Source organism: Galeopterus variegatus, unplaced genomic scaffold (genome assembly GCF_000696425.1).
Source record: "Galeopterus variegatus unplaced genomic scaffold, G_variegatus-3.0.2 Scaffold3213, whole genome shotgun sequence".
NCBI classification, from domain to species: domain Eukaryota; kingdom Metazoa; phylum Chordata; class Mammalia; order Dermoptera; family Cynocephalidae; genus Galeopterus; species Galeopterus variegatus.
In genome coordinates this window covers 132,186-158,860 of record NW_007729324.1, presented here as the reverse complement: position 1 = coordinate 158,860, position 26,675 = coordinate 132,186, and the positions used below count along the sequence as shown (strand labels likewise).

At 38.9% G+C, this 26,675-nt stretch overlaps 1 protein-coding gene across 1 annotated transcript in view; it reads left to right on the top strand.

The window, feature by feature from the left end:
* The window catches only part of MROH2B (maestro heat-like repeat family member 2B), a 57,690-nt gene that overhangs the window by 19,043 nt on the left and 11,972 nt on the right, over positions 1 to 26,675 (top strand). The window contains exons 14-30 of the mRNA XM_008584307.1: positions 1,410 to 1,566; positions 1,718 to 1,758; positions 2,452 to 2,593; positions 3,180 to 3,223; positions 5,670 to 5,777; positions 7,482 to 7,565; positions 10,399 to 10,506; positions 11,054 to 11,206; positions 13,519 to 13,545; positions 14,215 to 14,334; positions 14,553 to 14,632; positions 19,066 to 19,201; positions 19,295 to 19,390; positions 19,913 to 20,002; positions 20,377 to 20,497; positions 22,502 to 22,599; positions 25,210 to 25,362. Coding sequence (XP_008582529.1) covers positions 1,410 to 1,566; positions 1,718 to 1,758; positions 2,452 to 2,593; positions 3,180 to 3,223; positions 5,670 to 5,777; positions 7,482 to 7,565; positions 10,399 to 10,506; positions 11,054 to 11,206; positions 13,519 to 13,545; positions 14,215 to 14,334; positions 14,553 to 14,632; positions 19,066 to 19,201; positions 19,295 to 19,390; positions 19,913 to 20,002; positions 20,377 to 20,497; positions 22,502 to 22,599; positions 25,210 to 25,362 — 1,758 coding nt within the window. The remainder of the gene's footprint in view (positions 1 to 1,409; positions 1,567 to 1,717; positions 1,759 to 2,451; positions 2,594 to 3,179; positions 3,224 to 5,669; positions 5,778 to 7,481; positions 7,566 to 10,398; positions 10,507 to 11,053; positions 11,207 to 13,518; positions 13,546 to 14,214; positions 14,335 to 14,552; positions 14,633 to 19,065; positions 19,202 to 19,294; positions 19,391 to 19,912; positions 20,003 to 20,376; positions 20,498 to 22,501; positions 22,600 to 25,209; positions 25,363 to 26,675) is intronic.

The following is a 26,675-nucleotide window of genomic DNA, read 5'->3' as shown; positions in this document are numbered from 1 at the left end:
AATTAATTAAGATAATTAATGTAATTTATTTTCTATCTGCATAGTACATTATAGTTTATAAGCCTATCAACATATTATATCTCTTCTTCCTCTACTGTATCTATACATACTGGTAAGTAGTGAGCGGTGGTTCTCACACAGTAAGTGTCAAACTTCCCCTATTCATGTGGGAAGGTGTTAAGAGTGCCCTTTCTCAGGCCTCACTGGAAACCTGATTATTGTGAACCTCAAGGTGAGGACCCTTGCAATCTGTGTTTTCCTTTTAAGCAAAACAGCCTGAGAAAGTATGTAGTGGCTGGAAGTACATGGTTCAGCCAGGAGACAATCAACAGACCACTCAATTTAAGTGGATCAGAGGCTTCACCTAGGATATGTGATTCTTGAGTTATCAGGGAAATTTACTTAAAATGCTGATTTCCAGGCCACAAACCAGACCTACTGAATCACGTATCTGGACATGGGGCCTTATCAGCCTGCAATCAAATAAGTTACAGTATTTCTGATGCATACTAAAGTTTGAGATCTAAAGTTCGATCCAGAAGTAATGATGAAAATAATAGTCTACGGCCAGACTCTAAAGAGCCTTGAATGCCAAACTCCTCCTTCCTTGTGGTTGATGAACCAATAAAAAATTTAAGCAAGGACTAAACATTTAAAACAATAATTGTAGGAAATCAGTGAATTGACATATGGGTAGAATAAGAGGAAAGAGACTGTATATCAAATCAGACACAACTTGTAGGAGCTTGGAGCAACGCCATAATAGCAGGAACAAAAGGCGAAGGGCATAAGAGATCTTATGATGAAAAGAGAACCGGCTTTAGCAATTAAATATAGATGACAAGGAATAGGGAAGAGTCCAAATTGACACCAACATTTCCATTAGGACAAAGAAGTTTCCTAAGGGACAAGAAACATACTGACTAAACAAACTATGGATGTTCCAGAGCTCCAGAGCAGGAAGCACAGAGAATAACAGCAGCCCATTCTCTATCCTCTCCCGGTCAATCTCACTTGGGGCAGTCCCGCTTCAACCTTGGGGACTGAGGAAATATATGTGCATTATCAGTTGTCACATTGAGAGGAATACTGGCACTTGGAGAGTGGTTCCCAGGGATTCTAGACTTTCTGCAGTGCCTGCAAGAGTCTCTCATAATAAATTGTCCTGACCCAAATTCTGGCAGCAACCCCATGGAGAAACACTGACCAACAACACTCACTACAACTAGCACCTGAAAATGAAGGTGTTATGCAGAGATTTTATTTAATAATTTCATTTTTACTTAGCCTGAAGAGCAAAATAATAAAACATGAAAGAAAAGTTTCTAAATCAGAGAAAAACACAGGACTGGGGAGAAATAATGGAAAAGGATAAGTAATCCTTTCATCTAGCCCTATGTTTTTCACAGGTGCTATGGCCAAGAATCCTTACTTTTGTGGTACCTGAGGAATATACAGGAACTCTGGACCACCTGTTTAATATCATCAGAATTCTGCTTATGGCAGAGGATAGGAAGAAGCATAATGCCAAGGAATCAACAGCACTTGTCATCTCTACAGGAGCTGGTTTGTACATTCTATTCATAAACGAAGCAAAACTGTTCTATTTTGAGAGACTCATTTCCAGAAAGGCTACAGTGCTTAGATCTTATACCAAACCCCAAACTGAATTTTTCTATCCCCTACGGTGATGATGAAAATTGCTTTCTCTTTCTAGTGAAACTTCCTTCACCACAGCAGTTACTGGCCAGACTTCTGGTGAGTTACAAAGAATCAATGTTGGGTAAATTTAAGCTGATATGAATAATTCCATTCTGAATGAACGATAATAAAAATTACATAGATACTCAAAAACCCAAAGAAACACTAAAATGGCATAATCAATTTTCTGCTATAGTAACGACACTTCATGAGCATGTATTGTTAAAGTTTATTTATGATTTTAAAATAAGCATACACTGAATTTCATCCATAAGTACCATGAAACAAATTTCACATCTACTGTTTGAATTTCCCTTCTCTCCCTTTGATTGCATACATATCATTTATTCAAGCACTATTTCTACATGCCCTTATTTGATATATTCATAGATATATCTAAATGCTGGTTCTTTTTATTCACTTATTTACTATATTTTTTGGTGGCTGGCTGGTATGAGAACCCGAACCCTGGAAGTTGGTGTTGTCACACCGTGCTCTAAACAACTCCATTTATTTTTGATTGGCAGTTTCTGTGTATTTTTTATCTCTATCCTCAGAAAAAAATTGGGAAGAAGGATTGTCTAAGTATTAGCTTCACTCTAGAATAAGAAAGAACAGACTGTGATGATTTGTTAAAAGATGATCTGATGTAGGAATCAAGGGAATCCAGAACAATGGTAAAAAGGCAAAGGTAGGTGGGCCTTTTAAATATCCCTGAAATTAATGACCATTTTCTCTTCCATCCTTCAGGTAATTTCTATGCTTACCAGTGTAGGGAAATTATGTGGGGCTGGTGCAATTGGACTTTTGAAAATATTGCCTGAGATAATTCATCCAAAATTGGCAGACTTATGGAAAACACGCATACCTGAGCTCCTGCAGCCTCTGGAAGGTACAAGGCCGGGGGGTCAGGTCTTTATTCAAGGAGACAAGAACACAAAGAAATGATTCAGCATTTCTCTATGTAAAGCCATAATTGCTCATTTTGAGCAATAAAAAAAATAAGCTTAATATGCAAGGTAGATTGCTTTTCTTTTTTTCTTAAGACTTTATGTTCTATTTCTCTACCTATTCTCACACTACTAGAAGACACAGTGAGTAACATTCTCAGCAGGAACTTCTGCTGTTGCTCTCGTCTTTTTTTTTTTTTAATCTAGAGAAGCTCTCTTTTGGTATTGTTCTAAAATGTTATTACTCATTCATGTTAGAATATCAAAATATAGTCATTTCAGTAGTTACTGTTGCAATTAGCAAAACGTCTAGATTTCATCATGTATTGAAGACTCTCTCTCCGCATGAATAGCACTTTAAACTTGCCAGCAATAGTAAATAATAAATAGTTAATAGTAAATTTCATCTCAAATAAGCATTCTGAGCAAAGGGAAAGCTTGAAATGAACTCCAGCATCCACTGGGGACCTGACAAGGGAGAATTTGAGTCTTGGTTTTTGCAGTTACTGCATCAATTTTTATTTCCAGGAAAGAACACTAGCATTGTGCTATGGGAAACCATGCTGCTGCAGGTAAGGGTGGCTTCTAGACTAATTGTTGATCATGGGGTGATGAAATGAGCTTAAGTTATCCATCCTAACTAAAAAGAACTAGATTCCTAAGGGCAGTAAACAACATCCCCTCTTCTTGGGAAATGAACTAGAATGTTAGAAGCGATCGCTTGAGGATAATGCTTTTTAAATCACCATAATTTGAACAACATTCTTAAGTCTTCAGTTTGATTAAGAATTTAAGACAGTATTGAAGATTTTACTTACTAATATCTTTTTCTGTCTTTGTTCAGTCTTCTCTCACTTTCAAGTTTTCTTCCTCTCCTTGTAACTGCATTCTCTTACCATTCATGTAAAGAAATACAGATTAATATAAATGCCACTTCTATGCTTCTAAATACAACTTCATTTTCTCCTCTGTTTGCTGCTCACTGTCTTTTTCCTGATTTCTAAAACCAAAGGCCCTCACTGTATCCTTTTCTAGAAAGGAATCTCCTCTCTCATTCAAAAATGTTTTAGGCCTTTATAACTGAACAGTGCCACAGACAATACCAGGTCCCAGAAATTGTAAGCTGCGGACAGAAGTTGGACATTGGCTTTACAGAGATCTCAATTTCAGGAAACTATAGGAGGTGAAGGGGCCCGTGGGCAGGAAGATTTTAATATAGCAGGTTTTCAATGTATAAGCCACCTACATAGGAATTACCTGTGGTTTCTTAAAAGTATCCATTTTCAGTGACCTCTTCACAAATCAGAATCAGAATCTCTGGGGTGGTTTCTGAGAACTAACTGATTCTGAAGGCTCCCACCAGTGATTCTTATCCAACATGAGATCTGAGAGTGACTGCTCTACTCTTCTAGTTCTCAATTCTAGGATCCATCTCCCCTCCTATATCCATGATTGTTTTATCTCCCCCTCCCTCTCTCAAAATTCCTATGCTATTTTCTACTGCTACCATTTTAAAGTAACTGTTTTTACCAGGAAGTTTCTTTCAGTAGCAAGAAGCCTTGAGAACAATCCCTTTCCCTCTTCCAATCTTGAGTGTACTTCTGGTCTTTTCCCAAAACTGTCTGCATGTGCCAGTCTCCCTTAAACTTCCAACTGATTTTTATTGTGTTGAGATAATTTCCTTCTATACCTAATTTGCTGAGAGTCTCTGTCATGAAGCAATGTTGAATTTTGTTGAATGTTTTTTCTGCATCTATTGAGATAATCACATGATTTTTGTCCTAGGTTTTGTTAATGTGGTGTATCACATTTATTGATTTGTGTATGTTGAACCAACCTTGCATCCCTGGGATGAATCCCACTTGATAATGGTGTATAATTTTTTGATTTATTGATTTGTTGTTAATGTGGTGTATCACATTTATTGATTTGTGTATGTTGAACCAACCTTGCATCCCTGGGATGAATCCCACTTGATAATGGTGTATAATTTTTTGATGTATTGCTGTATTCTGGTTGCTAATATTTTTGTTGAGGATTTTTGCATCTATGTTCATCAAGGATATTGGCTGTAATTTTCTTTTTCTATTGTATCTTTATCTGGTTTTGGTATCAGGGTGATGAGTTTGGGAGGATGGCCTGTGTTTCAACTTTCTGGAAAAGTGTGAAGAGAAGAGGTATTAATTCTTCCTTAAAGGTTTGATAGAATTCAGCTATAAATCCGTCCAGTCCTGGGCTTTTCTTTGTTGGAAGATTGCTGATTACTGAGCTCCTACTAAGAGAATGTTTACAAATCCTTTCACTGGCTTTGACATTGTGTCCTTTACTAAGCTTAAAGTAAAGAAAATATGGGAGAAATAATAATTTTTAGAAGTTGCGATGGATTTTGTCTCCCAGAAAGACAAAAACATCTTTTTGTGTATTGTTCAATGAAGGACATGGGTTCAGAGGACTGATTGTGACCCTGCTCAACATAGTTGGCAAAACCAGGATTATTTAGTTAGTAGAGTTTAAGCTGGCAGAAATGTGTTTGTACATCTAATTGGTTCTTTGAAACATTTAATTCTTTATTCTAAAGCTCTCTCTTCTGTTTTTTGTTTTTGTTTTGTTTTTTTAGTAATATATAATAAGCCAAACCAACATTGACAAATGGAGTTTTTCCAAATCTATCAAAACTTGAAAAATGTGATATTCAACTTTTTGTTTCAGATTGGATTAGTTTGTATATTAAGTCTTCCGGCAATTTTTATTTAAGAGGGAAAAAAAAGGAAGGCTCTTACATGGAGTTATTTCCACATTCTGTGTATCTTATTCTCAATAGGAATTTAAAACATATCAGAAAATGATTTTTAAAATAAACTAAGAGAAAAAAAATTACAAAGTAGCAAGTTATTTTATGGGAAAAGGAATAAGCTCATTTAATATATATTTATATTTTTGAAAGATAAGGAAACAAAAAGTACCAAGAAAGTACATTGAACAGTTACACTTATATCTGATTTTCACTTCCTACAACAGTTGCTCAAAGAATCCTTGTGGAAGATCGGTGACACAGCCTGGACCATTCAACTGAGTCAGGATTTCAACAAGCAAATGGGCAGCTACAGCAACACCTCCATTGAGAAGGTTGGCTTTTCAGCTGAGGGTGGACTTTATCTTCTACCTTATGATCAAAAATAACTGCTCAAGCTCCATCTTGTCTATACTGCGACACAAAGGAGGGAGGAACCATTAGAAAAATGAGGTCTCTCCTTTAAGGCCATGTCCTGAAAGTTGAATACTACCTTCTTTTCATTTCACATTTGGCTAAAACTTACTCATATGGCCACACCTATCTGCCAGGAAGCCTGGGAGGAATACTGCCTGCACAATAGATATGTGCCTGACCAAAATTCAGAGATTCTTTCAAGAGGAAGAAGAATGGATATAGCAGTCTCTGCCACAGCACCAGTTTAATGTCAGCTTACATCTTAGCTTCCATTATACCAGTCTTATAAAACAGTCTACTACAATTTAACTCAAAGTCTAGAGCTAAAAGAATACACAAAATCCAGTTCTTCCATTCCCGTGTCTCCAAATGGCCTCTACCTAACCCTTCGCCTTGTAGCCATCTGTTCCAAATGGGATGTGAATCCAGTTTCTGTTGTCTACTACTAATGTACCCTTAGGTAAATTATTTAACCTCTCTGGATACTCTGTAGACTCATCTTTAAAACAGAATATCACCTCTGAGACTGGCAGTGTTATGAGGGTTCATTGAGATAAAGTATATAAAGTCCGTAGTGGAGTGCCTAGCACAGGGCATATGCTCAATTAAAAAGTATCTTTGATCATGGTCATTGTTACATTAATATCATTTATAAATTTATTTTCCTTGGAAAACATTTGTTTCATAAGTTCCAGTACTGACTGGGTTTTTTTTTCCCCACAAATTATTTATCAACCTCCAACTCTCCTATGTAATTTTCAAAATTCCTCTTACTGATCAACTCTCTAATTTGGTACAGAGTTCTGATTCTCCAAATTAGTCTACCGTGCCTACAGACACAAATGAGGAAGATTTGGTGAGCCATGCCTCATCTTCTCATCCCACAAACTGGCCCTGGGTACCTCATGTCATACTTGCATCCAACAGTTTCCAGACTCCCAGGATTCCTCCAGGATAATGGTTCTATGGGTAGGCAGAGCAATTCAAGCAATGAACTGCCTACATAGCTCTCAACTCATACACTGAAATAATATAATAGGAATGTGCCAATTAGCTCTTACTGCAAACAAACTACCTTTAGTGACTTAAAATAATAGCCACGTATTCAGCTCACAATTTTGTAGTTTGACAATTTGGGTTGGACTCAGCTGGGCAGTCTTCTGATCTCAACTAGGGTCACAGGGTGTGCTGGAGGCTGGCTGGTCTATGGTGGTCTTAACTAGGACAGCTTGTTTCTATTCTTTGTGGTTTCTCATCCTCCAACAGGCTAGCCCATGCTTGCTCTCCTGTGGATTGCAAAAAAGTACACAGGTCTCTTGAAGTATAGGCTCAGAACCAGCACACTATCACTTTCACCACATCCTGTTGACCAAAACAAGTCCCAATGCCAGCCCAGATTCAAGGACTCGGAAAACAGACTCCTTTCTTAATGGAAGGAGCTGCGATGTTGCATAGTAAGGAGACATGGATAGAGGTAAGATAGAGAGTTGTGGCTATTTTTGTACTCTACCACATTTTCTCCCGGTGCTGGGTTCCTGATTTCTTCCATTCTGTACCAAGTTTCAAAGCAGGAATATGCTAGACACTGAACTAAAATCAGCAGAGAAGCAACTTGTCAGCAGGACTGGGAGGTAGACACAGACTTTGTAAGCTCACAGATTAAGGAGTTTCTGATCGCTCCTAACCAACTGGGGGATCAAAGACAGGTGAGACTCCATTCTCTCAGTTTCTTATGATGACAACCAATCCTATCCACAAAACTGCTAATAGCTCTTATGATAATGTGTTATCTAGCCAGAATTATCTATGAATATATGCAGAATAGTCCAACAGAGTTTTTAAAAGGCTTATCTTTTCAATATCAACACTTTGTTTTTAACCAAGTTTGTGAATACTTTGAAGAATAAATTTCAGTCATTCTTACTTAACAAGAGTACCTTGATGTATTTTGACCTCAGCTTTATAACTTAGAGCATGATCATGAGCATCAAGATCATTGAATTTACAAGCTAAAAGTAATGTCACAGACCACTGATTTTCAATCTAGAGAGAATGTAAGTACAGTTATGCACAGCATAATGACATTTCAGTCAACCACAGATGGCGTATACAATGGTTGTCCCATGAGATTACAGTAGCTATAATATACATATACATATGTGTATATATATATGTACATATGTACATAGTAGGTAGATTGGTGTAAGCACACTCTATGTTGTTTACACCACAACAAAATCACTTAACAACAGAACTTTTAGAACATATCCTTGCCATTAAGTGACTCATGACTGTATAACCTGGAGAGCTTTCCCAAAGCACTTTTACCTGTTCCCTACCCTTGCCTATGCTGAAGAGCATGTGTAAATGTGGAGGAAAGAGAGGATGTGTATTACAAAACAAATTTTGAAAACCCTCCTAGGCTAATAAAGACCACCAATATAAAAATATTGTCGTGTATACTGTTATATACTCCTCAGAAATTTTGAGATGTTTAGGGTTCTTTCTTCCACAGTCAATGGCCAGAAACCACTGGAGTTTACCGAATTTTCGAAAATGCTTTTATATTACTATTATTTCTTTTTTCCTTGTCAGATATTGTTATCATTTATTGCACTTGGCACTATTTCTAATGTCATTTTTTCCATCTTAGTTGCCCTTCTAGTTCTGCTATAGGCAAGAAAGGTAAGTTTATGTTAGATCTAAGCCTACAATGAAGCTATCATTCAAGGTCTGAGGGTTTCACAAACTTTAAAAGACAAATTGTGACATCCATATGAGCTCCTCAAGTATCTTTTTACTTCAAGTTCTTGAGTGTATCCCACATACTCAAGTGGCTTAATAAATAACCTCTGGATGGGTAAAGTGTTAACATATGACTTTCTTAATCTCACTGAGCCTAACTGGCTTTCGATCTCCTAAGCAAGACTCCTTCAATCATGTAATGCAAGAGTTGTAATTCTGGCATCAGGCTAGCTAGATTCAAATCTTGGCTCCACAACACACCTCAAGTTTCCTCCAAAGTAAAGTAGGGGAAAACAGAACCCTTCTCAATGATTTTATTCAGTTTGGGGTATATATGAGATTGAAATTGCAACTTTGAGGAACTTGAGAGAGAAAACTGACTAAGAAAAAGTAGTAGGATATCTGTGTAGATGTAAGGACTCAGTTGAGTTTGAAACCATAACATTCTCCTGCCACCAATTTCCTCAACGGTGTCACTTTTTTTCTAGCAGCATCCAGCAGACTAGGTGTTAGTAAACTGGAGAGTCAGATTTGTCCAGGGCAGAGGTTTCGGCAGGCTGAAATGACAGAAAGACAATGGGATATAGATCACAGAGTAGAAAAATCAGGGAAGGAAACAAGAAGTTAGGAAGATTAGCTGGAAGAGAAGAAACACAGAGCATTATGGGATGAAATAAAAGATACAGAGGGGGTTGTATCTTATTCCATTACCAAAGAACATGGGGATGTCAGGCCAAAGATTAGCTGGAAGAGAAGAAACACAGAGCATTATGGGATGAAATAAAAGATACAGAGGGGTTTGTATCTTATTCCATTACCAAAGAACATGGGGATGTCAGGCCGCAAGCCTTTAAAAAATTGTTTCAGACATCTTCTGGTGATGAAGGGTGTGGTATGGTATCTAAAGACAAAGAACAGTGCTGGTTGAGACCTTGGAGACAGGAATCTTGTCTCTGGGTTTTCATGGTGGCTGTAGCAGGGTTGTGCAATGAAATAAAATATAATAGGATTCATGAACAAATTTCCATAAAGGGACTGTGGTGAAATTAGCCTTGGACAAAAGACGTGGAGAGGGCAGTAGGAGGGCAGACGGTAACATAACCTTAGAGTGTGAAACAAGAGCTATACCAGCTTCCAAAAATTTAAGCACTCGAGATATGATAAAGTTTCAGCAGCAGAGTGATGCTTTAAAAATACCAGTGAACTCCAGCTCAAAAAAACACCACTCATCAATCTCAGATTAAAAGTCCAAAATCTTGAGGGTGGCCTTGAAAGCCCTACTAGAACCAGCCCTGTCTGACCTCATATGGCACTGATCTCCTCTGTGATTGGTCACTCAGTCTGCTTCAGTGGACCTTAGGGCCTTTGCACTTACTTTCTCTCTGTTTGGAACTCACCTTCCCAGACAGTCCAATGGCTCATTCCTTCACTTAATTGAGGGCTCTGCTAGATGTCACCCTGTTCATTAGGCCATCTCTAGCCACCCTATTTAAATTGCAAATTTCCCCTAACCCTCACCAGCTATTCCCTTATTCTTAACTCTAATCACCATCTGGCATACTACACATAATTATTTAATTTATCTGTTTACTTATTTCACTTCCCTGAATCAGGCTGCTTCCCTGTCAGTTCCCCTGGATATACACTCCACAAGGGTGAGGCATTTGGTGTGTTCCATTCAATACTGTATCCCCAGCACCCAGAAGAATGCCTGGCACATAGTAGGTGCTCAATAAATATTTGTTGAATAAATGAATGGTTAAACTCAAAATCTCATGCCTTTTCTGATTTCAGGGAATAACATCTATTTTAGGATATTGTGCGGAGAAGCACTTGGATCTTGTTTTAAAAGTTCTTAAAAAATTCCAAGATCAGGAAAAGTTTTTCATGAATCGATGTAAGGTAAAAAGAATAATTTTCTCTAAAGCCATTGGTCACTGCATGGGCAAAAAACACTGATTTCCTCAGTGAATATCCTTTCTCCATATTATGCTTATCGCCGTCCCCAGGTCCTTACTCCAAGTCAGAGCTGTCCAAGCCCAGGTCCTATAGCCCAGATCAGCTGTATAACAAATCCACTCTATTTTCTCTGTCATTAATGCTGACTTGGATGGTCCTAATGAATTCCATGTGTGCCTAGCTTTGGCCCTCTACCTGCTGCTCAGGCCTCATGAACAGTTTTCATTACGTATACTCTGCTTCTCCTGAAGAAGGAGCTGATAAATAAATAATTAACAAAAACCTTTCGCAGTTACCCCGTTAAGGCCTAATAGTCTGTACAATCCTGGCTATTTACATTTGGACAAGCAAGAGTATATCAGTTTTGGATTCACTGTAATCATCCCAGTGCAGTTTCTTAACCCCTGTAGTGGTCCATAGGATTAGGAAAAAACAGGAGAGAAAAACTAATTTGGTCACATTTTTCATGTCTCCCTTTCCTGGTCTTCAGGGCATTTTTTCAGGGAAAAAGAGCCTGACCAAGACTGATGTCATGGTCATCTACGGAGCTGTGGCCCTCCATGCTCCCAAGAATCAACTTCTCACCAGGCTTGACCAAGACATCTTATCCCAAGTCCTGTCTCTTTATGGCCAGTGCTGTCAGGTAACAGCCATCACAGGCTGCCTTGATTTCAAGGCTGGGATTCCCAAACCTTTCAGGGGCTCAGATCTTTGGAATCCTCAGGCTCGAGGGATGTAGGCCAAAAGAAAAATAGGATCTGTTATGTTTGGGAGATGAAAATGTGGGAACAGAAAAAATTATTATGAAAAGGTCAGGTAATTTGTTTCTTTGCTAAAGCCTTGGACAGTTCATGTCCTACCACTCTTGTGATGCCTTCCCAGATCAATTCTATCAATGGTGATCTCACCCTCATTTGAACTTCAAATAATCACTCCTGTACCTCTTTAGGACAGCCAGCTTATTACTTCCTTGTATTCTTAGAAGTGTTAGTTAATGGTAGTTGTTTAATCTTTTATGTAGTAATATTTGTAAAACCACCTAGAACAGTGTCCAAAAATAGTGTGTCATATGTCTTTTTAAGTGAATAAAATATGTCATTTGTCAATCTACTCAATCCACCTCACATTGTACTGCTTTCTCCCTTCACATTCATTCCAGCCACCCTAACCCTCCTTCAAGCCTCTCAACACACCAAGAATGTTCCTGCCTCACAGCCACCAAACTCAGTTGGGATGCACATGATCATTTCTGTCCCCCAAAGCACTTTCTTTGCATCTTTAATAAACTGCTTTATACATATTGTTAATTCAGCCCACTTTGCTGACAAGAACCAGGTTGACCATGTAAGAGTTATCTAGGGATCAAGTTTAAAATACAGTTTCCCAGAGTAGTTTTCCAGGGAGGTTGATTCAGTAGGTCTTGGGAGGAGTCTGGAAATCTGTGTGCTTAAAATGTTTAAGAGAGGGGAAAGGGGAGAGATTGGATAAGGGGCATAAAGAATAAGTACGATTTGTAGCAATGGACATGCTAATAAAAAAATCAGAAGGTTTAAGAATGATCCTTATCTATAGGCAGGAGGGGGGAGCTTTCAATGATTACGTGCACATGAGCTTCTCCCATTAGATCATTAGTACCTGATGCTCCTTTGTCTCCCCTTCTGTGTCTCCACAAACTACATATTTGATAAATATGTGTTCTTGACATTTACTCATATGTATATGCGATAAGTATAGATACACGCTAGTCGACTGGTGTAGGCAGTAATCTCACACCTTAGTTGCATGAAAATTGCCTGGTGAGCCAGTTAAAAATAGAGATGCCTAATGAATCACAGTCTTCAGCATTGGATCACTGAATCTGCATTTTCAACACGCTCCTCAAGAGCTGATTCTGATGTCCCCCAAATCTAAGCAATGATGAGAAATCCAAAACATAGTAAAGGATGTTTTATGTTACATTAATTTCTAGTCAATCAATGAGGAAAATTATGACAAAAATAAAAGAGGAAGAGAGATAAAGATGATTAAGATAACATTACTACACACGTTCAGGGTACAATCAATTCTGCCTTAACGCAACATGTGCACAAGATAATACTACAGGAAAATAATCAAGGATTATGGGGAAAATGGGGTTGGAGCACAACACTCAGAAAACTCTATCAGTGACACATTTTTTTAAGAAGAACCTAATTTTAAAATTAAATGTACAGGAATACTACCAAAAAATATGGCACTTCACCTTGGAACACCTGAAGTCAGTTGTGAAAGTAGTGAATTATGAAAGGTGGAGGAAAGGAGGATTATCTGAAATGCTGAGGACTATTAGTTGCAATGCCACAGTTGGACCGGAGAGGCTCCTAACACTCAGTAGACTGAGGTCGCTGGTAGAAGATGGGGCACCACGTGCCCTCTGAGGCTTCCTACGCGGCTCAGTTCAACCGTGCACCTTGAGTCTCGCAGATGAAACTGCGCATAAGAAAACGCCAAGCTCGGCACATGCTCAAAGTATTCCCTGATGTACCAATCTCTTTGGAACAAACGTGCACTTTCAACACAAGCTGTATATAGCAGAACTGACTGTACTCCGAGTTGCAGAATCGGCTGCCCTATGACTTTTCATCATAATAGCATTTCACTGCTCTTTCCCCCAGGAGCTTTTTACCCTTTTTCGGTACCAACGTCTGTTAGAGTCTCTTTAAACTGATTGTGAAGCCTGAAAACCCAAAGGCTTGGAGTCTCTATCCCGCTTTCTGTAGCTTACACACGACTCACCTGTGGCAGGCGGGAGGGGGAGGGTAATGTGCCAATGTGCAAGGTCTTTAAAAACGGAAGAGGAAGCACCGTGTCCTGCTTCACTGTTGTCTTTCAGGTTGAGGGGTGGGTCCTTTTGTTGGGCTGGGTGTGTCTCCGACTGCTGCTCACTCTGTATCTGTTTTGCCTTTGGTTTTTCAGGTTCTGGGCATGTCTGTGATGAACAAGGTATGGGATAGATAGATAGACAAATCGTGCTCTTTGAAGTGTGCCAAGCATAAATGGTCCTTCTTGTTTGATTCCATTGGAAAGGATCCCAATATATAACTAATTAATCCAATTCCAAAGCCAGGATCCATAATCTAAGACAGAACAAGGAGCTGTATTCTGGTTCCAGGTGGTTTAGAAGTTGAGCTATAAACTAGAGCAGGGGTTTTCAAACTGTGGATTGTGACCCATCAGTGGACCATGAGACCAATCTAAGAGGTCACAACCAGCAAAAAGTTTTAATGAAATAAAAGAGAAAATAGAAGAGTGCATTCCATATAGCAATTGCAAGTATTATTAAACTTTAATTTCAGTAAATATTAGATATGTTTTGTGTATGTAAGTACTAGGTGGAATTATAAATTGTTTCCTACTGTGGTTTATAGTCAAAAAAATTTGGAATCCACTGCTCTAGAGAAACTTCAATCTATGGTGGTTGGCGGGGGGAGAGGTTGACCTTTGTTTTTCGACTTCTATGCAATTTAGATCCTAGGTGGGGATAAAGATGGTAATGGGAGCAAAGGTTTTCGATTTTGTCTGGGCACATATTTCAACTCTAGGTCACATGTTTATAGTACCCTGGTGTGGTGCCTAAGACCTTGGCTTGCACCATGAATCATTTTGCTTTAGGACATGGATCTGCAAATGAGTTTCACAAGAAGCATCACTGAGATTGGCATTGCTGTCCAAGATGCTGAGGATCCAAGGTTCCAGTTTTCCTACAAGGAGATGCTGATCGGTTACATGCTGGTGAGTGTGCAGAGAGGGAATAAGGAAGGCCCTGAGTATTCCATTACCAAGAGTGCAGGGCTGTCTTTTCAAAAATGGGTAAAACTTGCCTGTCCCACCTATCAGATTTCTGCCATATTTCCAACCCATGGCACCCAAGGGTTCAACAAGGTTGCAGCTGCACTAGGGAACTCCGCTGAGGCTTTCTGATATATTTCACCTCGTTGTTTGTGTTACAGGACTTCATTAGGGATGAGCCCCTGGATTCCTTAGCTAGCCCTGTTCGGTGGAAAGCCTTAATCGCCATCCGATACCTCAGGTAGAAAAGTGTTTGTTGTTCTCATTGAAAAAGTATTTCCTCCCTCTCCTCCTCCTCCTGGTAACTGACTTATCTATCTGTACAGATTCCAGTGCACCCTCCCCCAAATAAACACAATTCATTAATGGGTCTTTCAAATAGGGGCTCTATCTCCTTCCAAAGAGTTACAGAACTGTCTGAGGGACTGATCATTTAATGACTGACAGGGACTAATGATACTCAGAAGAATCAGATTTATTGATGTCTGAGGACTGAAATTTCTGTGCAAAAGGAAATTTCTCTTCCTAGATCTTGACCTGTAGGCAAATTTTAATTTTCCAGTTAAAAACTTATAAAAGCCCTAATCACATTCTAGTTGGTTAACAGCAATAAATCTCAAGAAGAAAATAATTTGAAGCAAGTTTTTAAAATAATATTTCCCCCTCCAGTAAAAGACATACAAGTGTATCGTTAAATTTTGGAAACTACAGAAAAAATTTTAAAATAGTAAAAATCACCCATACCCCCTCCCCCCGTTGTCAACATTTTGGTTTATTTCCTTCAAGTCTTTATTTGTAGTTCTCCATTTTAATTAAGAGTTGAGATCCTACTCTGCATATAATTTTTTTATCTTGCTTTTTCTCACGTCACCTCGCATATTCCCATGTTATTACCAGTTCTTCATGAACATATTTCTTTTTTCATCTTTATGTTTAATTATGTTGAAGTACACAACACATACAATTTATCTTTCATTGTACAGTTCAGTTGTGTTTGGTTTATTCACATTGTTGTGCCACCAACCTCCGGAATTCTATTCATCTTGTAAAATTAAAACTTTATACCCATTGGACAACTCCCTGTTCTTTCCTCCTCCTGGCCCCTAGCAACCACCATTCTGTTTTCTGTCTCTGTGAATTTGTCTACTCCAGGTACCTCCTAGAAGTGAAATCATACAGCATTTGTCTTTTTGGTACTAACTAATTTCACTCAGCATTACTGTCCTTAAAGTTTATCCATGCTGTAGCATGTGTCAGAATTTCATTCCTTTGTAAAGCTGACTAATAAATACTCCGCTGTGTGTATATACCATATTTTGTTATCCATTCATCTGCCAGTGGTCACTTGGGTTGCTTCCACCTTTTTGCTCTAGTGAATAATGCTGCTATGAACGTGGGTATACAAATATCTCTTCAGGACTCTGCTTTCAATTCTTTTGAGTATATACCCAGAAGTGGAATTGCTGGATCACATGATAATCCTATTTTTAAATTTATGAGAATCCACCATACTTTTTTCCATGGCAGTGTTACCATTTTATATTCTCACTAATAGTGTAGAAGAGTTCAAATTTCTCCATATCTTCATCAACACTTTTTTTGTTTTAATAAATCAATAAAAGAAAAGGGTAAAGCCCTCTTTTAAGAACCCAAGTTTTTTTTCTGTTTGTTTTTTGGTTTTTGGTTTTTTTTTTTTGTGGGTTTTTTTTTTTTTTTTTTTTTTGATAGTAGTCATTCTAATGGGTATGAGGTAGTATCTCATTGTGGTTTTGATTTGCATTTTCCCTAATGATTAGTGATACTGAGCATCATTTCATGTGCTTATAGGCGATTTGCCTATCTTCTTTGGAGAAATGTCTAGTCAAGTCCCTTGACCATTTTAAAATCAAGTTGTTTGCTTTTTAATTGTTGAGTTGTAGGGGTTCTTTATATATTCCGGATGTTAACTCTTTATCAGATATGTACTTTGCAAATATTTTCTCCCATTCCATAGATTGCCTTTTACTCTGTTGTGTCCTTTCATGCACAGAAGGTTTTAAGTTTTATGTAGTCCATTTGCCTATTTTTACTTTTGTTGAAGTCCATTTTTCTATTTTTACTTTTGTTGAAGTCCATTTGCCTATTTTTACTTTTGTTGCCTGTGCATTTAGTGTCATGTTCAAGAAATCATCATCAAATCAAGTGTCATGAAGCTTTTCCGTATGTTTCCTTCTAAGAGTTTAATAGTCTTAACTCTTATATTTAGGTCTTTATACCATTGTGAGTTGATTTTTGTAAACAGTGTAACATGAGTCCAACTTTATTGCATAGTGATGCAATTGATTTTTGTATGTTGATTCTGTATCCTGCAACTTTGCTGAATTCATTTATTCTAACAGTTTTTTAGTCAAGTCTTTAGGATTTTCTACATATAAGATTATGTCATCTGTGAACAGAGATAATTTTACTTTTTCCTTTCCAATTTGAATGCTTTTTCTCCCGACCCCACCCCCCTTTTTCTTGCCTAATTGCTCTGGCTAGAACTTCCAGTACTATGTCAAGCAGAAATGGTGAAAATGGGATCCAGTCTTGTTTTTGATGATAGGATCCTATCTTGTCTTTGCTGACAGAGGAAAAATTTTCAGTCTTTAAGCATTGAGTATGATGTTAGCTACAGGCTTTTCATATATGGCATTCATTATGTTGAGGTAACAAACACCATTTTTAATGACTACTTAATGGCTCGTTGTATAAATATGTTTCATCTTACTTAACCAGCCTCCTATTGTTATATTTATGGTCACCTGTATTTAAAAACTATAAGTAATACTTTGCTGAACATGTTTGTGCAAAAAGTGTTTTCCATACTTCTAAGAATAATAGTTGACAGTTTTGTTCAATAAATATTATTGAGTGGCATACATGTTATATTAGTCATATCATGTCATATCAGGCTCTAAAAAAAAATGAATAAAATATGGCCCTGATCTGAAGGAGTTTTAGCCTACTGGGAAAAATAAATTTAAAAATTATCCACATAATTTCTCCAAAATGTGGTAAGGGGCAAGATAAGGGCAAGCATAGGTTGCCATGTTAACAAACATGATGGAGGTTTGTAGAAAGCTCAAATAAATAAATCTTGTACATGAATTAAGAATTAATCAGATTCTTAAGCAGTGTTGTCAAGTAGAAATATAATACAAGACACATATATCATTTAAAATTGTCTAGTAACCACTTTTAAAAGAGTAAAAAAAAAAGGTAAAATTAATTTTAATAATATATTTTATTTAATCCAGTATATTCAATATATTATCATTTCAACATGTATTTAATATAAAAATTAATGAGATGATTTGCATGATTTTTTTTTTTTTTTTGTCCTTTTTGAGACCGGCCGCACTGCACTCAGCCAGTGAGCGCTGTGAGCGCACCAGTCATCCCTATATAGGATCTGAACCCGCAGCGCTCCCAGCACCACACTCTCCTGAGTGTGCCACGGGTTTGGCCCTGCATGATTTTTTTATACTAGATTTGCAAAACCCAGTGTGTTTACATTTATATCACATCTTAATTCAGACTAGCCACAACTCACGTGTTTCGTAACCACATGTGTGGTTAGCGACTACCCTCACTTAGGGCAGCTGCAGGACTTGAACAGTAATCTCTAATGATAGAAAGCAAATCAGCGATTGCCTAGGGCCAAGGTGGAGGAAAAGATTAACTGCGAAAAGGCATAAGGAAAAATTTGGGGATGATAGAAATGTTCTACATTGATTATGGTGGCGTTTGATATAGGTGTGTCGGGATTCTTTAAATGGATACAGCTTACTGTACATAAATTATATCTCAATAAGTTGATTTTTAAAAAAATAGTCAACCAGACAATAAAGATGAGAAGGCTTTCAATACAGCTTTCCTAGATGGTACCAAATTTTACTCCTCTCTGAGGGAAACTTTTTCACCCTGCCTGATAGTGTCATCATTTTCAATTTCTTTGCTAATTTGTTAGTTGATAAGTGGTATCTTGTTGTCTTAATTTACATTTTTTAATAACAAATGGAGGTTTTCGTGTTTTTGTGCCAGGGGGAAGGGGATCATGTTTATTGAACATTTGCTTTTTCCCAAGTCATGTCCAAGTTTGTTCATATCCTCATGATGTCCATAGCAAATGTCTGAGAGAAAGAAAGGAAAGAAGGAAGATTTCAGTATAATTTATTCATCCGTGCATTCATAAGAACCTCTAGTATGTGTGGCACTACATAGAACACGAGAGGACATACGGAGTTGACAAAACTCACTGCCCCAGACTTAGACTCTAGTCGGGGGAGATACCTCTCTCTCTCTCTCTCTTTCACACACACACACACACACACACACACACACACACACAAAAGATGGGGAAGACAAGCAGGTGATGTTATCACAGGCCATACCACAAAGCATTAAGTAGTGCTAAGTGATTATTTCTGCATTGCTCTCATAAACTAGAACGCAGGCATATTGACTATGCTCCCCAGTGCAGTCTGATTCTATGCCCCCAGTGTCGCCCTACTCCTGTCACCACCTCCCTCAACATCCCAACATGTCAGACAACGTGACATGTTTGTCACAGTTTCAGATTTGACTGACAGTTCTTGGGTATATCCTGTTTGTAATCATAGTATCCATTTTTCCACTTGGTTCTCGTTTCAGTAAACTGAAACCTCCGCTCTCACTAAATGACCACCTTAATATTCTTGAAGAGAATATTCAGAGGCTGCTGCCCCTTCCACCTCTGGAAAAACTCAAAAATGAAGGCCAGACAGACAAGGACAAGGAGCATATTCAAGTGCGTGGCAGTGGGCCCGAGCAGAATGAAAAACTGGTGGGACTTCACTTTGTCACCTCGGCCTGATACTCACCCGCTCACATGTGATTTCAGTTTCTCTATGAACGATCCATGGATGCTTTAGGAAAACTCCTGAGGTCCATGATGTGGGATAATGTGAATGCCAATGACTGTCAAGAAATGTTTAATGTGAGTAGGGCCGTCACTCAAACTGATCCCCTCAGTCCCTGAACCGTTCTCCAATGCACCACCCCAAACTCTACCTCACCTTCTTCACAGGAACCCACCCAGCCTGACCCACTTACCCCACCATATAGGGCCAGTTTACTTAAAAATTGTTTCTGGGGAAGTAAAAGCACCCTGTTACGGAAGAGGCTGAGAGAGAGTCTGAGAAAGGGGCCCACCATATAGGGCCAGTTTACTTAAAAATTGTTTCTGGGGAAGTAAAAGCACCCTGTTACAGAAGAGGCTGAGAGAGAGTCTGAGAAAGGGGGGGAGAGAGAGAGAGAGAGAGAGCAAGAGAGAGAACAAGAGACAAAGAGAGAGCAAGAGAGAGAACAAGAGACAAAGAGAGAGCAAGAGACAGAGAGCAAGAGAGAGTGAGTGAGCACACGGTGGGGGAGAGGAGAGAGAGAAGGGGAGAGAGAAAAAGAATGAGACCAGATGAATATGAAGATTATCAAGGAAGGACATTTATTCTTTAATCAACAGCTTCTTCGAATGTGGCTTGTTTCACAAAAAGAGTGGGAAAGAGAAAGAGCCTTCCAGATCACTGCAAAAATGCTGACACATGATACTGAGGCAAGTCATTCCCTAGAATGAATAGATTTCATTGCTTGAAAGCTGCAGCAATGGAATCCCAAGCTCCCACATGACGGATCTCAGTCTCGAGGGGAGTGCCTTTTTCTGGAGAACCACCTGAGAGATCTCTCCTAACTCCAGAGTGTGCAGGCACACTAGAATTAAGCTACTTGGCTGTCTTTTGCATGCTTGCTTGCTTACTTTTCCACTGCCTTTAAGGAATCGGGCACCTTTTATGAGTAAGTTCAATATTCAATTTTGTTCTAAGGACCTGCAGAGAGAAAATAAGGGACTTAAGATCTGGTGCTGGGAATATCCTGGGATGACATCATCAAGACACCGCATCACATTGGGGGGCTTCCTTTGTCCTGCAGGCACCAGTGAACTTTAAAATCGGGTCACTCCTCGGGCTCCTGGCTCCTCATTCCTGTGACACTCTGCCCACAATCCGTCAGGCGGCTGCTAGCTCGGCTGTTGGGCTGTTCCGTATAAAAGGTGAGGGAAAGATGGGGAACCCACAAACAGAGAGAAAATAGCTACATATTTGCTGTTCTCAGTTTTCCTCCATATGTGTCTGTGCCTTTTTCCTTCCTCTCCTCTCCTGTCTTCTCTCTCTCTCTCTCTTCAGTTCAGCCATTTCTCAGTTCTATTACCTTGATTAGATCACAAAATTTGTCTCTGTCTTGATTCTGAAATAAGTCGTTTTTTTCCCCCACAGTGGCTCTGTTTTCCCTTTTAAAAAAATAAATAAATAAAGGTAATAACACTGTAACATTATAAAGATCTATTAAAGTTGGTGAAATGTTTTGAGAGTCTCCAATTTAAATCACTAAGCAATAGGGCATATTAGCAATGCATCCTCTATCACATGATTTTCTTCAAGAGAAAATTGTGCTATTATTATGGTGCTAAGTGACTTTCACAGTTGTCTAAGAGAGAGAACTTTGTGGGGGGTGGTTCCTCCTCCTGCTCTCCAAGTACACGTGAATAACTGCCAATATCAGAAAATATAAGGAATTTTAAAACCTCAGTCTCAGGCTGAAGCCCACAATCAGGGCCTCCTATCCAGGTTAATTCAGCAGTTGTTTCACTGAGGACAGCCCTACCATGTGCATGCACAGTACTGTGGAGACCAGGTGCAGCCAGGAACACTCAGTTTAACTCCACCTTGTGCCTAGGTTCCACTCGCCATTCTTTCAGGTACTCAAAATATTTATTGAGTGCCTTTACATGTGTCAATCTCTGTTCTGATACTGGGGACACAAAGATGTTACAATTCTAAGATTCACATTTTTAAAAGTGTGTTAAAACTAAAAGGTGGGATTTGCTTGGGGTAGGGAGTAGAGGGTTGATAGTCAGTCAAAATGAAAAAAACTATTCAGCAGAGTCAGCATTGGTATGAAAGTCCCTTGGGATTGGGGGACATAATTGATTAAGGATATATGCTTTTACCAACCCAGAAAAAAACATCAAGGAAATGAGAACTAAAGAACCATTCCAGTAAGAGAAGAAATGTACCATAAAGGAAACACAGGAAGAAAGGAATTTGAATTTTATTATTGTTCTACCTGTTCTCCCTTTAGCCTACTTTATTTCCTGAAACATGCAAAGTTCAGGTCCTCAAACACTCCTTGTTAACAAAAAATCCCACGCTTCATAATTTACCTGACTCTTTTGACTTGATTGATCAAATAAGCATGATGGAGAGAGGGAAAGAACATGTATTATTAAACACCAACTAGATACAACTAACTAGTGTGATACTAAATTAAATACCCATTAATACTCATGGATGCTGCTCAATCAGTTTTGAGAGGAGGGATCTGAAAGTAAGAAATTTACCAGCTACCTGGACCACTGGAGGTTGTGTAGCCACAACTACGAAAGTTCTGTAGACTGCCGTCCACGAAATGGTTCACGTGTTAGTTTCCACAGTTACCACACATTCAAATAACAAACAGAACATTGTCATTGTTTAGGTCTGCTTTTGTATATTGATATCGGTGGTCACTTATGCCATTGCTGTTTTAAATTTTTTATTACAATAGTTACTCTTCAATTTCCCGCAAGGTAGGTCACTGAAGAACAGAACTCCAAAAGAAAACAGCAGTAGGCAGAGTCATTAGAGCGTTGTGTCAATCAGATCAGGGTTCAAATTCTGACTCTTATTTTTACTCACTGCATGACCTTGGGCAAGTGGCTTCACATCTCTTTACCCCAGCTTTCTCATCTGCAAATTAGGGACAGTACCAGGAGAGTCTACCTCAGATGATCCTATGAGTAATAAATGACATCATTGTATGCGGAGTATTTAGCAGGGTGCCCGGCTTGGAGAAACTGCTCAGTACGTTAGCTCTTTCATTTACCATCTCATCAGACAGCCTTTAGTGTTGTTAAAGGTGTCCAGAAGCTGAATTATTGTCACTTCAAAATACAGCCAGCTTCTTCAACACCTATCGGGTCTTTGAACTCTTACATATTTCTCCCTTTTGACTTTAGGTATTCACCTGGAAGAGGAAAGACTGCAGGGTTTGCTGGAAGGGCTGGCATGTGACGACGTGGAGGCCCAGATCAAGATTTCTTCCAAAATAGCTAAGGTAATAAATACAGAGGAGACTGGTCAGAGGATGTAAAGGTGATTCTGGGTTTATTTCCAAATGAGTAAGCTATGTACTCCACACTATGAGGGAAGGGAACAGTTTAGACATTCAAGTTGAATGAAAGACGTTTTGTCCTGTCATTTAGTAATATTGGGTATGTATGCCTGGTCAACACCTGCTACTGATCGTTTCACACTTATGGGAAACTTTGTGAACCAAGTGGCCTCCCCCAAGGTATGGGATACAGTGGGGTAGAATGGAAGAAACCGGGGCTTTGAAGTTGATCAGATGCACTGTATGTGCACTGCTTGAAGTTCAGTCTCTTCTTCTCTATAAAAAACACTATACATTACCTCTCAGAGTTGTTGCAAGGATTGGCTGATCAATTCCGTCGTTCATTCAAACATGCATGCATTCACCTACTATCTCCTGAGCACCTACCACGTGCCAGGCTCTATGGGTAGAAAAAGACAATATTCCTGCCTTCATTGAGTTTGCATCCTAGTAGAGGGAGTCAAACAAACAAATATAATATCAGTGATGTATGATACAATGCTAAAATGAAAGGGAAAATAAAGTCATTAAAGGGGAATAGGGAATAGGAGAGAGATGATCCTCTACAGAAAGCCACACTGAAAAAGAACCATGGAGATATCTGGAAAAGAGCATTTCAGAGAGAGGAGAAACAGCAAGTGCAAAGGCCCTGAGGTGGAGCAAGAGGTGGATAATAAGATCTAAGAAATGCCCAAGGGCCTTCCATGCCTTTTTAATGACCTTGGCTTTTATTCCAATTGAAATCAAAAGCCAATGGAGGGTTTTGAGCAGAAGAGTTAGGGCCACTATGTATGACTGTGCCAGTTGTAAAATGCAAAAGGGCACCCTCATGTAAGGCAGTATCATTTATAATGTAGATGTTATAGATTTACATGCGTATTATGGCAATGTTCTGCAGATGGCAGCAAAGGATGCCACAAAATCAGTACATTATGACAATATACTTACAGACAGAAGTGAAATATCTTAAGGACAGAGCACATTTTTCTAACGTGCAAAGGTCCTTTAAGGGCTATTGGTGGTTCTGACAGAACAAACATGATCAGACTTATTTTTCTGGAGAGTCACTCTGGCTGCTGTGTGGAGACTAGAATACAGGCTGGTGAAAGCAAAATGAGTGAAACTGCAAGAATCCAGGTGTTAGATGAGGTGGCTTGGACCAAGGTGACAACAGCAGAAACACAAAAAAAAGTGATCAGAATGTGCGAAAGAAGCTGGGTGGGGACAGGGAGGGAACATATGTCAAGTGACTAAACAAGTGTCTGACACATAGTAGGGGCTCAAAAACATGAGTTTTCGTCCTTTCTTTCCTCCTAAATCAGCATCCATCCCAGTGCAAGAACAAAACAGATAACCATTGAGCTTGGACACCAGCCAAGCATTCACTGTTTCATAGAATGGAAGCAGTCATACAGTCCTTTGGTTTTGGAACCATGATAACTCAGACAATGGCTGGGATGTGCAACCGTTCATGGAAAAAAGCTCATTTGTTCTCAACAAAACAGCATCAGGCAACTTAATGCAGGGGGATGTCACTTGTCAATAGGAACGTTCTCATGTCTACAAACTCATCATCATTACCGTCTTGCTTAGTTAAAGCCCCAGATAATACTCCTGGAACTCACTCAGACTTCCAACTTTTCCCTGTCTGCCCACCTCCTTTTCACTAACACACATTCACAGACAGACGTAGGCACCCACATTCACGCACTGCTATCAACCGAACACTCACTATAGTTCTTACACCTAGAGACCGAAATTGCAATGTTTTTATTTTCTTGATCTTTTGACTGTTCTTGGTATCGAAGCATGGAAGAGCAAAAAACAAGGCTTATATTAATTCATACTCTGTATGGATACTGTCAGCCACCTGAGGATTCAGTATGTCACTTGGTATGAAAGGTCTTCAAAAAGTTCGCGGAAAGATTCATATTATCTTTTAATTTTATTTTTTTTCACAGATTTTTGAAGCACTCTCCTACATTTTGATAGATTTTTCTTCTCAAAACTTAGCTATTCTTTGGCAGATTTGCATCATATTTCTATTATATATGAAATGTATGTGAAAATGCTTTACAATATATAAATTGCTATGTAAACATTATGTATTATTTTTTCCCCTATCCAGTAGGCTATAACTTTGGGTTTGGAGAGTAAATTGCCTTAACAGGCTTGGGATTCAATAAATGTGAAATGATAAAAAGGCAACTTCAGAGAAAGTTTGCTTACAGAGAAAAGGTCATGTCTATGTCCTATTTTAATATTTTCTCTAGTTTCTGTGGCCTCAACTGTATGCTAACTGTTTGAAAATCCCAGTGGTTTCTAATATCAAAAAAAAAAAAAACCCAAAAACTATAGCATTATGTTGTAGGTGACCAGATACAAAGTGAGGTGGTTGCTAACATCCTCAACTGTATGCTAACTGTTTGAAAATCCCAGTGGTTTCTAATATCAAAAAAAAAAAAAAACCCAAAAACTATAGCATTATGTTGTAGGTGACCAGATACAAAGTGAGGTGGTTGCTAACACGAATTTTTCTGGGTGCATTCTCAGATTGTCAGTAAATTCATCCCAAGTGAAGAAATCCAGCAGTTTCTGGAGGAAACTCTGGATGGTCTGGAGAGCCTCAACCCCATGTGCACAAAGGCCTGCGGCATATGGATGATCACCGCCCTGAGGGAGCATGGAGCAGATCTAGAAGATCAGGTGAACTGACAGCCAGTTTTATAACCGAGCAGAATTCTAACACTTCTGAAATGCCAGGTCAGTGATGGCTTCTCAGTTTGTCCTCTGAAGGGCAACAGGCAAGAGCGTGCTCAACCTCAAGAGGTCTCCACAGAAGCCCGAGTTATGTGTTAACAGCAAGGCTCATGTTGATGCCCGTCTCAATTGCCTGTCTAGTCTGTGGTCATAAAGACTTTCCAGACTGTCCCACTGTGGCCAGAGGACACAGCTTGAACCAAAGCCATTTGGATTTGGGAAAACTGGGTTGTTAGGTCTGTAAGGATGAGAGTGATCATATGGATGCCATTGAGGTGGCCACGAGAATCCAGGAGTTTCTAATGCCATGGCACTCTCAGGCTTTTCTTCCACACACCCTCCCTATGGTTGTCTTGTAAGCAAGGCTGCCATTGGGTTGGAGAAAGTCCTGAATATTTCCTCCCAACTGGAGAGCTAAGCAGAGTGAACAGGATTTAAGTTCAGGAAGCTTGGTTAAGAGCTCCAAATAGAGATACCTCTATTCTCTCTCCTGAAGTCAGAGACAGAATACAAGCTATTTAAAGATTAATAAGAAGAAAAAAATTAACTAAATGAAAGCATCTCAAGAGGAATCAGAGAAAGAAGTTTGGTCCCCAAAACACAGACAATCACCCTCAATTTAAAAATTCTTCAAAGCGCAACTTTAGTATAAGGGTGTTAGAAACTACCTCTGTGCTATTTACCTTCCAGTAAGTCGTCTTTAAAAACCTTTATTGAGCACATACCATGTGGTAGGCTCTGGGCTAGACATGGGAGAAATCAGGGATGATAATGTGGCATGCCCATGCACTTGTGTGTTTAGTGTAAGGAGGAGTTGTTCACACAATAGGTAAAGGCTTACATTAAGGGCTGAAATCCTCTCCAAGCATCATTGAACTGGGAATCTAGGTAGTCATATTTGAAGGATATTTATTATTAAGGATTTATAATTCAGAGAAAATGTTATGTTTAAAATAAATATCTAATTTAAATGTCTATACAAAATAAGAGAGAGAAATATCTACTAGAAGCCGTGTACATGCCCTTGTCTGTGTCACAAATCCCAATGTAGAATTTCATTCCCTACTGCCCGCAGGTTAACTTCCAGATTCAGAAAGGTGGCCTTCAGTGCCCTCTGGGATCCATTTGCATCTTTTCTGTTAAGTCATCTGGCTTTCATCACCCTCCAACTCTCTGTGCTCCAAATTGGACTATCCTCCTATTCCAGAAATCTTCTTGGCATTTTCTTATGCTCATGTTCTCATGGTTTTTTTGGTTCG